At 32.2% G+C, this 13,792-nt stretch overlaps 1 protein-coding gene across 1 annotated transcript in view; it reads right to left on the minus strand.

Moving 5' to 3' along the window:
* The window catches only part of LOC139516150 (nesprin-1-like), a 246,966-nt gene that overhangs the window by 131,389 nt on the left and 101,785 nt on the right, over positions 1 to 13,792 (minus strand). Inside the window, exons 67-81 of the mRNA XM_071306037.1 lie at positions 13,621 to 13,766; positions 12,729 to 12,881; positions 11,353 to 11,517; positions 9,805 to 10,281; positions 9,263 to 9,427; positions 8,395 to 8,721; positions 7,588 to 7,905; positions 6,906 to 7,232; positions 6,567 to 6,707; positions 6,036 to 6,200; positions 4,249 to 4,575; positions 3,462 to 3,614; positions 1,553 to 1,717; positions 783 to 1,109; positions 240 to 392 (exon numbers count right to left, since the gene is read on the minus strand). Coding sequence (XP_071162138.1) covers positions 240 to 392; positions 783 to 1,109; positions 1,553 to 1,717; positions 3,462 to 3,614; positions 4,249 to 4,575; positions 6,036 to 6,200; positions 6,567 to 6,707; positions 6,906 to 7,232; positions 7,588 to 7,905; positions 8,395 to 8,721; positions 9,263 to 9,427; positions 9,805 to 10,281; positions 11,353 to 11,517; positions 12,729 to 12,881; positions 13,621 to 13,766 — 3,509 coding nt within the window. The remainder of the gene's footprint in view (positions 1 to 239; positions 393 to 782; positions 1,110 to 1,552; positions 1,718 to 3,461; positions 3,615 to 4,248; positions 4,576 to 6,035; positions 6,201 to 6,566; positions 6,708 to 6,905; positions 7,233 to 7,587; positions 7,906 to 8,394; positions 8,722 to 9,262; positions 9,428 to 9,804; positions 10,282 to 11,352; positions 11,518 to 12,728; positions 12,882 to 13,620; positions 13,767 to 13,792) is intronic.

Consider the following 13,792-nt stretch of genomic DNA (forward strand, 5'->3'; position numbering starts at 1 on the left):
ACTAAATAGTTATACATTAGGAGAATAAAGGTAAAGCTTTGTCCAATACACATATTGTTGAGTTGTAAAAGACTCTGTCTTGGAAGAAGATACTGTTGTGGTTTTGTGCATTCTGTGCAATAAAGATTTTTTGTTTTGTTTAATGATTACTATTTTGCATTTCAGTTTCTGGTTTTCAATGAAACAACCAATCAATTTTATCTTATGAATAAAATTATCACTTGATATTTAAAACTTACCCTGGCTCTATTTCTGACTCTATCATACCGACTCTGTACATCTGACAAGGAGTCTGAAACATCAGGATTTTCACTGAGAGCCTCAAGGTTTGCTACTCTCTCAGCTAGTTCATTTACAAGTCTATGGTGATTTTCAACATCACTTAGTACAAGCTACAAAATTAATTATGAAAGTAATTTAGTCAAAGGGAGATAACTCAAATTAAAATCAATGAAATCTGAAATCCTCCAATTTTATATTTTTTCAACAATGGTTAAACAAATTCTCAACTATGATGCATATTGTAGAATGGAATTGTTATTAGAAAGGAATATTAAATCTAAGAAAATATTTAAAAACTAACAATTCAGGAAGGTTAATTTTAAAATTCTGCAAAAGGTGAACAAAATTTAGCTAAATACTGATTTGAAGTCATAGCTGGGATATAGATTATTGAATAATTACCAATTTGCTTTCACATTATTGAAATGGGAATCTCCTGTTATAAGAGAATTTTTTTTTCAAAAAATACCAATCAAATATAAGTTTTGCATTAAACATACTTTGAATTTGTCTAGTTGTGTTTTCTTTTCGACAAGTTGTGCTTTAGGTTCAGGCTCCATTTGTAGAGTATGTTCTGTGTCTGCCAACCATTTAACAAGACTGCCATAATACTCTTCGTAATCGTTCCATCTTTCCTGGACACCTTCTAACATGGTACTACATTCGGATATAGCTTGGTTCAGTTTTTCCCATTCATTGGTAAGTTCCGTAACTTGTTGTTCGATAATTCTCTTTCCGTCTGAGGAAGTATTTGGAAGGATTTTTTCGGCTAAGTCACAAACATTATTGACTAGTTGTAAACCTTCATCCATACTGGCAGTGATTTGCTTTAATAGAAAAAAAGACAACATATCACCAACAATCACCTAGAATATTAATAATGAAAACAATGCAATGATATGGTTATGATTCTGAGAAATTTAATTCAAATTGTGATTAGGGATTTAGGAGAAGTGGACACAAGTATGCAGATATGACAAAGTGCACGTCATCCTAAATTTAACTACCAAAATCATACAGATTAAATAAATAAAATATGAAAGATGCTGAAAGTACATCATGTGATCATGTGATAAAGATTCTATGAAAGTTTCCTGCTGAGAAAGTAGGAGGTATAAAAAGTATTTTATCCTTTTATGTAACAGTATTATCTTTAACTTTACACTGACCCACCTCATCATAATTAATGTGATCCTGAATTGTATCCTAGTCTCACAATATGATAGAACATTACAATCCTGAACTCTATATATCTATATAATTAACCTACCTTGATTCCATTCATACGATCCTGTATAGTATCCCAATCACCAGAAGTATCATTGCAATCCTGAACTCTCTCATCCATTTCTGCCAACCAATGTGCAGCATCATCAAATGCTTTATCGTAGGATTTGTGGTCTTTAGCATTATCATTCAGTCTTTGCAGCATACCCTGTGGTGGAAAAACAGCAACAATGCTCATTTTTACTTTCAAAAATTTAATTCATCATTCAAAACTTCAGTTATATTCCAACTTCAATCTACCATTTTCAAAACAAATTTGACAGTTGTGGTTGAAATTAATTATCCATACTTGACACTTGTTGTTGAAATTAATTATCCATAAAGTTCAAAAGTTCAACATTAAACTGCAAACATAAATACATCCATGACCCAGAATAATTTACTCTGATCTACTTCATTGTTCCAATATATGAGAGTTTTGTACCACTTCAAAATCTACATTTTATTCAATCTGTAAATTTTAATCTGCTTACAGAGAGAAGTCAAACAAGATTTGTTATGCAAAATAAAAACCATTTACCGGCTTAAAAATCTTACAGTATAAAGTAATTTAAATGGGGGTTGAACGATCTGCAACTTTATTACGTTTTATTAAAATTTCATGAAGGTTCAATATAATGTCAGACAAACACTTCAATATGTAAATTAAATAAAAATATATCGAGAAATTTATCATAAAACTGACATGTATACTTGAATAAGCTTTTTAGATAGAACTATTAAAACTTACGTTATTTACACATCAATACATCTTTTAACATTTGCATGTTTATTACAGAGGTTTTTAACTGTACTTTTATTTTGAGCTATTTCATTAAAATGAATGTGGGAAGGTAGTTTTTTCTACAACCAATATTTTTTCTTTCTTTGATGCATACTGAGGATTCTTTTATTCTTGTGGGTACCAATTTTTGTGGTTTAAGGTAAGCATGAGGATATCTGATTTCATGCTTTTGCCGAAGAATGTATATATTCCTGTAAAAAAGTTTTAATTTGTTGAATTGTTGAATTCATGGTTCCCTTATCTTGTACCCACTAAATACACAAAAAAAATATTATTACGAACATGTCCACATAAGCTTACCTTCCTACCAACCCAATATTCCTTAGAACAGCCCATAGAGTTGAGTGTATCTTTTTTTAAACAAACATGAATTTTAAGAGAAATAATGCATGCTTACTTATCATTATTCAAAAGAGGCATCATGCGTATCATAAGAATGGAGTTAAATTGTATTTTAATTTTACAAAGGGCTGTACATTAAATAATTTTAAGTGCTAAATATAAATTGCTCATGCGGAACACCAATTAAAGTTAATGTTACTTATTCCACTTCAGCATTATTTATTTTGACACCTTATACTTGTTTATATATATCTAAGTAAATAGTTTTATGTTAGCTTGAGATTCTTATATTTTTAGGAATAGATAAGTTAACTTTTGACATAAGAAATTTACCCGATGTAAAATTGATGAGGTATGCTTATAAAAAATAGGCATAGTTAATGGAATTCTATTTCCCTTATATCATTATCAGATAAGCTAAAAATATCAGTTTTGGGTAAAAAAGAAGAAATGTTTGCTATCTCTTGAATATCCCATACAGCCAATGAAGCTAAAGATTATTTTATATCTTCTTTGTGCATTTGAACTTTTACTTCCAGCAATAAGCAGTCCAATTCAAATATGAAGTTCATAACATAAAACGATCTAGCTTTATAAAACTATCAACCCTATCAAAACAACCTCCCAAAGTCTAATAAATCATAACTTATTTACTCTTTTGCTACATTAAATACTTTGACATTACATTTTACTGCTTTAATGTAATAAAAGTCAATTTTGATGTCTATATCAACAATTCCTTGCTGTATCTTAACGTACAACTCACCTTTGCTGCTGACATAAGTCCCTGGTATTTTGTAGTCAACATCATCATATTGTTAGAGACACGAGGGTCTATGCTGCGCTGTGATACAGCATCGCTCCTCTCTTTCACATGCTCCAATGACAATTTCTTCTTCAAGATTTCTTCAAATATATCCTGCAGCACACAAATATGTGTTAAGTAATCGTGACAGTAAATATATGGTTATAGCGTGACTTATTACCTTCTGTTAGTTGTTTTAAAAAGTCAAATTAGAAGAAATATGCTAAAAGATTTTAACATTTTCTACTCCAGATAATTTAGTAAATTTGTTTGCTTAACATATTGTTGTTTTAATTGAGAATTTACTTTGTTAACAGTTACAATAAATTTAGCAAGTCATTTAAATAAATTTTAAAATTCATCTGAAAACTTGCCAAAAAAAGTGTAATAACTTGAGAAAATGTTTAAATAATTTTTGGTATTTAATAGATTCAGCAAAAATTCATGTTAAACTTCAGAGTGTAAACATTTGACGACGAAATATTATTATGCATTTATCAAGATAAAAACAGCTATACAAGAGCTGTTCTTAGAATAAATATTAGTTAATGCCTATTATGCAATTTTTGGTGCTTTTAACTATTTGAATAAATTTTTGAGACCTCCTGATTTTAATTTTTCCAAGACATATTTACAGTACACAGCCCCATATTTTATCATCTGAAAAAAGATTTAGTTGTGATGTCAGAGGAGTGATTCCAATTAATTTAAACTTCTTTGCTTCAATTTAATGAAAATAAAATTTTACCTCTCCTTGCATCAGTTGTTTCTGTTTCTGCTGCAAGTCTGGTTTGTTTTCGTGGAGATCTTTGACATTGTTTTCCATCTGGTTCATCCATTGGTGGAAACGTTCGTACTCATCATCCATCTCCATCCAGTTTCCAATACATCTGTCGAGGTTACCCTCCATCTCGTTCACAGAGTTAGAGAATGTATTCCAATCGTCTTTGAGGTTCTGAATCTCTTTATGGATAGCCTCCTGACCTCTAGGAGCAGTCGACATGCAGACTCTCTCCCCAAGTTGTGTAGCATTGTTTACCATGTCCTGACCTTGTCTCATCTCTCCTTTGAAATCCTGTAAATGGAGGACAGATTTGAATGATTGATCTTATTTTTTGCTGTCAATTTTAAAGACAAATAAATTAAGATTATTTTTCTTTTCTGGACACTTGAGTCTTATCAATTTTCCATTAGTATTGTCAAAATGAAAGCATATCTTAAAGTAACATAAACTAGATATCATTGAGATGGAAGCCATCTCTGTGGGCCCCGCTGTGAATAATGTGCATTAAAAAATTGTATCTTTACCATAGGACATGGATTTGTCAACTGAAATCAAAGTTTTTGACCTTGACCTTTGACCTAGGAAGTTGTTAATAAATTATGACACACCCTTTGGTGTTGGTTTATAAACATGTCAAGTATAAACTTTGAAATGATAACGGTTCTCAAGATATAGAGCGGACACGATCTTTACCATAGGACATGGGGTTGTCAACTGAAACCAAAGTTTTTGACCTTGACCTTTGACCTAGGAAGTTGTACATAAATTATGACACACCCTTTGGTGTTGGTTTATATACATGTCAAGTATAAACTTTGAAATGATAACGGTTCTCAAGATATAGAGCGGACACGATCTTTACCATAGGACATGGGGTTGTCAACTGAAACCAAAGTTTTTGACCTTGACCTTTGACCTAGGAAGTTGTACATAAATTACGACATACCCTCTGATATTGGTTTATATACATTTCAGGTATAAACTTTAAAATGATAACGGTTCTCAAGATATAGAGCGGACACAATCTTTACCATAGGACATGGGGTTGTCAACTGAAACCAAAGTTTTTGACCTTGAACTTTGCCCTAGGCAGTCGTTCATAAATTATGACACACCCTCTGGTGTTGGTTCATATACATGTCAAGTATAAACTTTGAAATCATAACGATTCTCAAGATATAGAGCGAACACGATCTTCACCACAGGACACAGGGTTGTCAACTGAAACCAGTTTTTTTACCTTGACCTTTGACCTAGGAAGTTGTACATACATCATGACACGCCCTCTGGTGGTGGTTAATAAACATGTAAAGTATAAAGTATGAAATCATAATGGTTCTCTAGATATGGAGCGGACACAAAGTGTTACGGACGGACGGACAGACTGATCACTATAGGGCGACCCGCCTTCGGCGGGGCCCTAATTACACTTCGTTTATAATACCAGTTTTATATGTTGCAAAATATTTTAAAACAAATGCTTTTTGAGTGAATAGATCCAGAACTTCTCTACAAAAAAATTCTGAATTGCCTTAGTTTACTGTATAAAATTTTGTGATGAAGACATTTGGTTCAATATACATACACTGGCCTTAAAATAATTTCTCTGAACACCCAATGATTATAAAACAAGACTTTTTTTCAAATGGCAGAGATTCAGTCCACTGAAAGACCACATTTTAATGGTTCTTCATGAACTCTGCTTTGTAACAAATACCATGGTGGCTCATATTCTTCAACTGTGTGCATACCTTAAGCTGCTGTAGTCTTTCTTGTAATGTATTTCTATCTCCAGTGTAGTCACTCAACCGTTGTAGTCGGTGTCGGTTGTTAGCTAACCAATCTAAACAACCAATGTAAGATTTCCTGTATTCTTCATGACCTCTAACAATGTCATCCAGTCTGACTGTCATGTCCTAAATTAGAATTTATAAAAATGATTGGATATCAAAAATTGTATTACTTTTCATTAACAAAAAGTGTTATATTTTCCATAATTTTGACAATCCATATCGTTAATGTGTCCACCAAAAGGTTTGATTTTAGTATATTTGAGAAGATAATGTTTTTATGAAAGTGATGTCAATTTCGGTTTCCCAACATTAGTAAATTTCATTATCCTGAACTTTATATCTGAACCATGAAGATTCAAATTTTCTTCTCTACTTTCACTTGCATACTTAGCAATTTGCTCATGAAAAAATAATCATAAGTATTCAACTTTCTTTTCTTTTCAGAAAATTCATGCAAATGAAAATTCTTTAATAAAAGACTGTTCTTACCTTAGCAGAATCATGAAGTTGTTGGTAACGACTGTTGAGTTCTCTGACAAGTGCAATAGGTCGACTGTCCTTCAAGTGGGAAGCTTTGTCCTCAAGTTTGTTCAAAGCATCTCTGTGAGCCAGAATATCAGCTTGGATTGCCTAAAATACACATTTGTTTTATCATGAGTCGTTATAATCAAAATTGTGAACAAGCTACATAAACATACTAATGAATTCATTTTATTTATCTTGAAACTTTTTTTTCATCAAAATGGATATTTGAAGGGATTTTCATCTAAAAATAGTCAGTTTTAAAAAAACAAAAATATTTCTTAAACGATAAAGACCACTGTGTACCTTGAATTTTTCCAAACTAGATCTCTTCTCTGGCAGGTCTACTCTTGCTTCAGGATCAGACCTCAGTTTGGTCTCAAGGTCCATAATCCAGCCCAATAACTGGTCATATGACCTATCAAAGTCTCCCCATTGTGACAGAGCGGATTCGAGTCCACGCTTGGCTTGAGATACATCTGTCAGTAGGTTCTCATACTGTGTCTTGGCTCTTTCAGTCTCCTGTTTGATTATTTGACAACCTCTGGGATTAGTGTTGGGTAAGGTCCTTTCTGAACACTCAAGTAATGTCCTCAATAAGTTATGACCTTGGTCCATGGCTGCTTGTAATTCCTGAAGAAAAAAATATTATGGTTATTATGACATAGATCAGGAATAATATCAAATATAAGTCTATGAATAATTAATTGTCTTACCACTCTTTTAGGCACCAACAGAAATAGACAAAGTGGTGCCAACACTCCAATTTGAAGTAACTTTATTATAACAAAGCCAGACATGTTAACATACATGTTATAAATAAAGCAAATCCAAATAGAAGTCAAATAAAAATTCTTGTTTCTAAAAAGCATGACTATTATAAAATTATGATTGCATCTTTCTGTTTAATACACCCCTACATTCAAACCCTGTTTTCTATCTGATTTTTGCATATTTTTTTGTGATACAAATATTTTAAGATATTTACCATGATTTGATTAAGTTTGCTGCCAACATCATCTTTAGTACCAGATGAATCATGAACACTTCCAAGTTTGTGTTTAGTGTCGCCCAGCCATTCTTCAAAGTCATTATTGGCCTGTTTGTAGGCAGCATGGTTATCACAGTGAAGTTCAAGGTTCTTTACGATGTCCTTTGACATAGCAACCACTCCTTGGTAACGGGTGGTCAGTTGTGTGATGGCATGAGAAGTCTTAGCGTCAGCATTAGTGGCTAGTAGAGCTTGAGCTTTCTCATTTACTCTGTCCATTGTACTCTGGTGTGACATGACTTCTTCCATATAGTTCTGCAAGTAATAAATTATGTAAAATTTACTTATTTGTTGAAAAGTAATAGCAATGTGTTTATATATTAAAATAATTATTTAAAGACCAGTTATTCTTATACTAAAACATTTTCTGTTGCTGTTTTATAGAAGATTTTTACAATTAAAACACAAGCAGATATGATTTAAATGTCAATGAGACAGTAAGCCACCAACAGATATATAGAAATCAAGATATGGTAAAGCCTCTCTCTAAAATGTTAAACTCTAAAAATCTTTTAAGTACAGAAAAGTGGTATATACATTGAAGGGAGACTATCAACGATCAGCCATCGATATCAAATTCACTAAGGGATACAAAGATTTTTAATCAAATGTAAATCAGAAGAATATCACTGACAAGAATCCATTTAGAATACAGGTTTATATCTATCTTTAAACTGTGTGCCCACATTTCCTTTTATTCATATAAAATTAAAAAAGCAAGCAGTTTTTTGTAAAATCACATACCAAGTAATGATCCCATTGTTTCTTTTTCTCTTCCAATGTGATCTTAGGTTCAAGATCAGCCCTTAGGAAACCCTCTGCCTCTTTCAACCAAGCATTAAATTGGTTGTAGCTTTCCTCAAATTCATTCCATTTGGACAAGCTGGTGTCTTGGTCTTCTAGTGCTTCATTTAACATGGTACGGTACTCATCAAAGTCACGCTTCATTGCCTGTAGTTCATGTCTTATTTTAGTTTGACCTGATGGTGAGGTTGTATGAAGAGTTAGTTCCCCTGACTTAGTAGCTTCAGTCTGTCTGTGACTTCCTTCTCCAACATCAGCCTGGAGAGCCTGAAAAATATATAAGGATTGTTCATTTACTGTTTTATCTAATAAAAAAAATGTTATTATAGCAGAAATGAGGTTTAATGCTCATTGTTGAGGGCCATATGGTGACATTTGGATGTTAGCTTCTATGTCAGTTGGTCTGTGGTGGAGAGTTGTCTTATTGACAATTACACCATATCTTATGTTTATTCTTCCTTGCTTGATGATTGATGGCACCATAAGGCAAGTAGAGGTTATATTGAGCATATGAATTTAAAATAAATATTAAACCAGTCCAGTTACAATATTCAGCAATAAGATATTTTTTGGCAAATATTGATACCTTTATGTAATTACACTTGAAAATCAAAATTTGTTCTGATTTTTTTTTTTTTTTAATGAAATTGTCATCTGTAATTTGAGATGATGAATTATTCATCAATAGCAAACTATGAAATACTAATTTTTCTATTCATATTTTAGTAATCAGTAAATTTTTAAACATAGATTTATATCAGCTGTGCTCCAAGTTCAGTACTGTTTGTTAGTTTTCTGAAAGATTTACCTTGAGTCTATCTATTTTGCTGACGACAGCAGTCTTTTCACCAAATGTATCCTGGCAAGTGGCAAGTTTTTCTCTGGCAGCTCTCAGCCAAGATATAAATCCATTACAAGAATCATGATAAGACTGATGTGATGCTACACATTGTTCTGATCTGGCCAAACTATCCTGTAAATAAAATTTTACATTCATTTTAGTTTTCCTTAATACAGATAATACCTTGTCTTGATTTTCTTTTATTTTCCAATTAAATCTGTTTTTTATAAAACTTTCTAAAGCACACTTATAAATCAGTTTTAAAACCAATAAAATCAAATTTCAGCTTAATATGAATCAATTAGAAAATCAGTATTTTGATTAGTATTTGCACAATTGATAAATTATCCATTACTGAAAATTATGCATGACAGATTCTCCAAACGATTGTTTATTTCGAAATTCAATGGAATTAAAATATCTGCAGAACATCACATCTACAATCCAAAAAAACAAGACCATATTACTTAAAAAAAGTAAACCCAAATCTTTCAAAAATTCAAAATTACCTTGGCTTGATTCTTGAGTGTTTGGTATTTACTGACAATCTGTGTAGTGTCAGTCGAGGCTTTACTATGAGGACTCTTAGACGACAGTTCCTGAGCCTTATTGTCTATCGATTCAATCATCTGTTCGTAGGATATCACATCCTGGTAGACACCCTTCAGTCTCTGTAACTCCGCCTTCTTTTCACTGAGGTCAGCCTTGGGTTCTGTTTCCCGGAGACGTTTCTCCATGTCTCTAAGCCATTTCTGTATTTTATCATAGCTATGGTTATAATCGGCCCATTGTAACAAACATGATTCTAACATAACTTTAGTGTCTGTGATTTCACTGATTAGACTTTCCCATTCTTGTTGAAGTTGTTGTAATTCCTTACGGATCATCTCACGTCCCTCCATGGATGTGTTTGTCATGGCTTTCTCGCCCCAGGTATTGGCAGAATGAATCATAAGCTGTCCTTCATCCTTTGCAATCACAAACTCCTGCAAAAAAAATATAGAAATAAGCATGTAATAACTTCAATAAAGGAGTATGTTCAGTAAGGTCCAAAAATGGCCCCCTTTTTTAGCGTAAATTTCAAATTCGGATTTATTGACCAATATCACAATCAATTAAAGCTAATATAGTGACTATATAGGAAATAAGCTATTTTGTTGAAAACTTTACGTTTTACTTTACATTATGACGTCACAAGTTGCACTCATATTGATTTTTCAGGAAAAAATCAATGAAAATAGGTAAATTTCAATAGATTATTGGACAGGAAATATAGAGCGCATACGTCGACAACAAAGATCTTTTAAAATAATGTTTGTGAAGACATTTCACATTTCTTATTTGAATATTAAGTTTGTCGACGCCTGCGCTCTATGTTTCCTGGTCCTTAAGTTGGTTGAAATCCAGCTCATTTTGTCAAATTTCACCAAAATCCCTTATCTTGACCTTTTTGGGATGTAAAAATCAACGTCTTACACTTAAACTTTGACAAAAACAGTTCTGTTTAACTTTCTGACATGTATTTAATGCAACTTAAAACCTTTATTGGCTTGTTACTATAAACTTTATAATTGGGGCCAAATATGTCCCTTACCGAACTTACTCCTTTATGATTTCTTCACGTTTTGAAATGAGCATACATTACTGTGGTTTATTTTTATTCATGGGTACCAAATTTATGGGTTTTTTTTTTCTTTTTAAACTTTACTTTCATGGATATTGTGTCTTGTAGGTTTGACAATCTCTTTGTACAGACCTACATGAAAGTTATATTTTGTAGAAAACATTCATAACAATAAAATCTGTGAAAATTTTAATACTAATGAATCCATAGTAGTATACTGTGGCAGAGTGATCATATGTGACTTTCTGTCCATAGGTTGTAAAACATTTGTATTGTTACACAATTATTAAGATAATTTTCAGAATGGTATTGATGAATTTTTGCAAAATATTATTTATCTATTCTACATATCCTTTTTCCATTAATAATCCTGTAAAGTCATCAATATTTTCACAATATCATGATACCACAACTAATTATGGCATCATCTTACCTGAAGTTTTTCCAGTTGTGATTGAATGGTGTATTTATCACCAGAAGTATCGGAGCAGACAGACAGTTTGTCTCTAGTGTTCTGTAACCAGGTAGCAGCCTCTGTGAATGACTCAGCATATTGTTCATGGTCCATCACATGCTGTTCATATCTCTTCAGCAAGTCCTTTAAAAATATATTGCAAATAAAAACACAAGAATAAGAGTATTTTACGAGTTACAGATCTATAGACAAATTTATCCAAAGGACTTTACTCTGACGGACTAGAAAATGTCCCTCACCCTTCTTTCAAAAAGACTTCTTTTTTGTGATCAAAATTACAATTTCCAACCATGGCAGAATTTTTCTAAATAATCCACTATTTCTTTACAGACAATGAAACATATGCTTATTAGCACACATTTATTCTATTCATGCAAACCAATTTTCATAGCAACAAATGTATTTTGTTGAGGATACAAAACTTCATGAATTGCACTTTTTCAACCAATCAAGATTTGGAAAATCAAATACTGTAAACCAACTTATTTTCGCGAGCGATTTATTTTCGCGAGGAGAAAAATAACGTGAATATAAATCGTCGCAAATAAGTTAATCGTTATTAATCTACATCAAGTAAATAAGAAAATCGCAAATTTTAAAAGGTGCAAAATGGACTAGAATTGGTAAAACGCGAAATAAAATATCCGCGAAAATAAGTTGGTTTACAGTACTAAAAACTTTACTTTGTATGAGTCAACAAAACAATAACCCTAAAGACATTGAAAATAGCTTTTAAAATTCAAGAAACAAAATGACCACCCCAAAACATAGACTATAAACAAAATGACCACCACAAAACATAGCCTATAAACAAAATGACCACCCCAAAACATAGCCTATAAACAAAATGACCACCACAAAACATAGCCTATAAATAGAGAATATCATATGGCTTTTTCAATATTGCATCCATATCAACCCAAGACACCAATATAATCCCAAGAGCTCTGCTCGAGGGATTATATTGGTTGAGGGTTGATACGGTGTGTGATATTGAAAAAGCCATATTATATACACTTTATTATATACATATACTTCAATTAGATTTTTCTATGTGACATGACGTCATATAGATAAGGAGGTTAGAAATGACGTCATACAGATTATAGGTTTGACATGACGTCATACAGATAAGGGGTTTGATAAAGCCTTTGCAACAGTGACTACAATCGATGACGTGACGTCATACGGATTAAAGGTGTGATAAAGCTTTTGCAACGGTGCTGATATCGATATCATCACGGGTGGCTGATACAGCACGCTTGCCAATGATTTATTACACATACAATTTATCTGTATTTACTACTAAGTATATAATAAATCTTGTTACTGACCTTTGAAGCTGACATAAGTGTTGTATATCTAGCTGACAGCTGAGTGAGCTGTGACGTAACTCTATTATCAGTGGTAGACTGTAACAAAGTCTGGGCTCTCTCGGCCAGGGCATCAAAGGTATTCTGTTTGTCAAGAATAGCCTCATGTGTTCCCTATAAAATTAAACAACAAACATAGACATACTTTCAAAGACAGAAGGACTTGAATAATCTATCAAATTTAAAAGAAGGTTTTTTTTATAATAGTTTTGATCTTTCTATGATTACCATGTAGAAATATAGGGTTATTGCATGAATATTGGGGAATATTGTCCCGAGTAGAATTTTATATTGCACGAGCTTGCGAGTGCAATATATGTTCTACGAGGGACAATATTCTCCAATATTCATGCAATAACCCTTTTATTGTATAGCAATATAATATTTGAAAGTGAAAATTGGTTTAAACTAAGATTTTGTCGTTGATGACGTCATTAATTTTGAAGCTTTTTTGCACTAGTGTAATATTGGAATTTATTGCACGCTAACTTTTGGTTACTTTTTGTTGGAAATATTATATTGCTATACAATAATATGTCATCTTGAATCAAATGCTTTTCTTATTCATAGAGAATTTTTGAAGTCCATACAACACAAAGACCACCGATTAATTTCAAAACATTTTTTTTTATTTCCTTCTCATATCTTTTGTAGCAGTATGACACAAATCTATGGAATTAGTGAAATTTAGAGAATTTAGTTCATAAATATGTACCAACTTACTAGAAATAAATGAAAAATGATAATAAAACGCTAAAAAATTACAAGGGACATGTAACGATCAGATTTCAGTGATTTACACCAAAATAGAAAACCTCAAGGTTTCTAAATGAAGCTAAATAAAATATAATACCTGTTGTTTCTCCAGTTGTTCTGTTTTATCCTCCAGAGTTGCCTTGAGGTCAGATTCTTCCTTCATGTCAGTCTCTGTATCTTTTATCCACTGACTCAGTTCATCATACTGGTTCTCATACAGGTGCCATTCTTCCATCAAACGTTCTGTTAACAAAAATTTGAATTATGAA

This window comes from Mytilus edulis, chromosome 3 (genome assembly GCF_963676685.1).
Source record: "Mytilus edulis chromosome 3, xbMytEdul2.2, whole genome shotgun sequence".
NCBI lineage: Eukaryota > Metazoa > Mollusca > Bivalvia > Mytilida > Mytilidae > Mytilus > Mytilus edulis.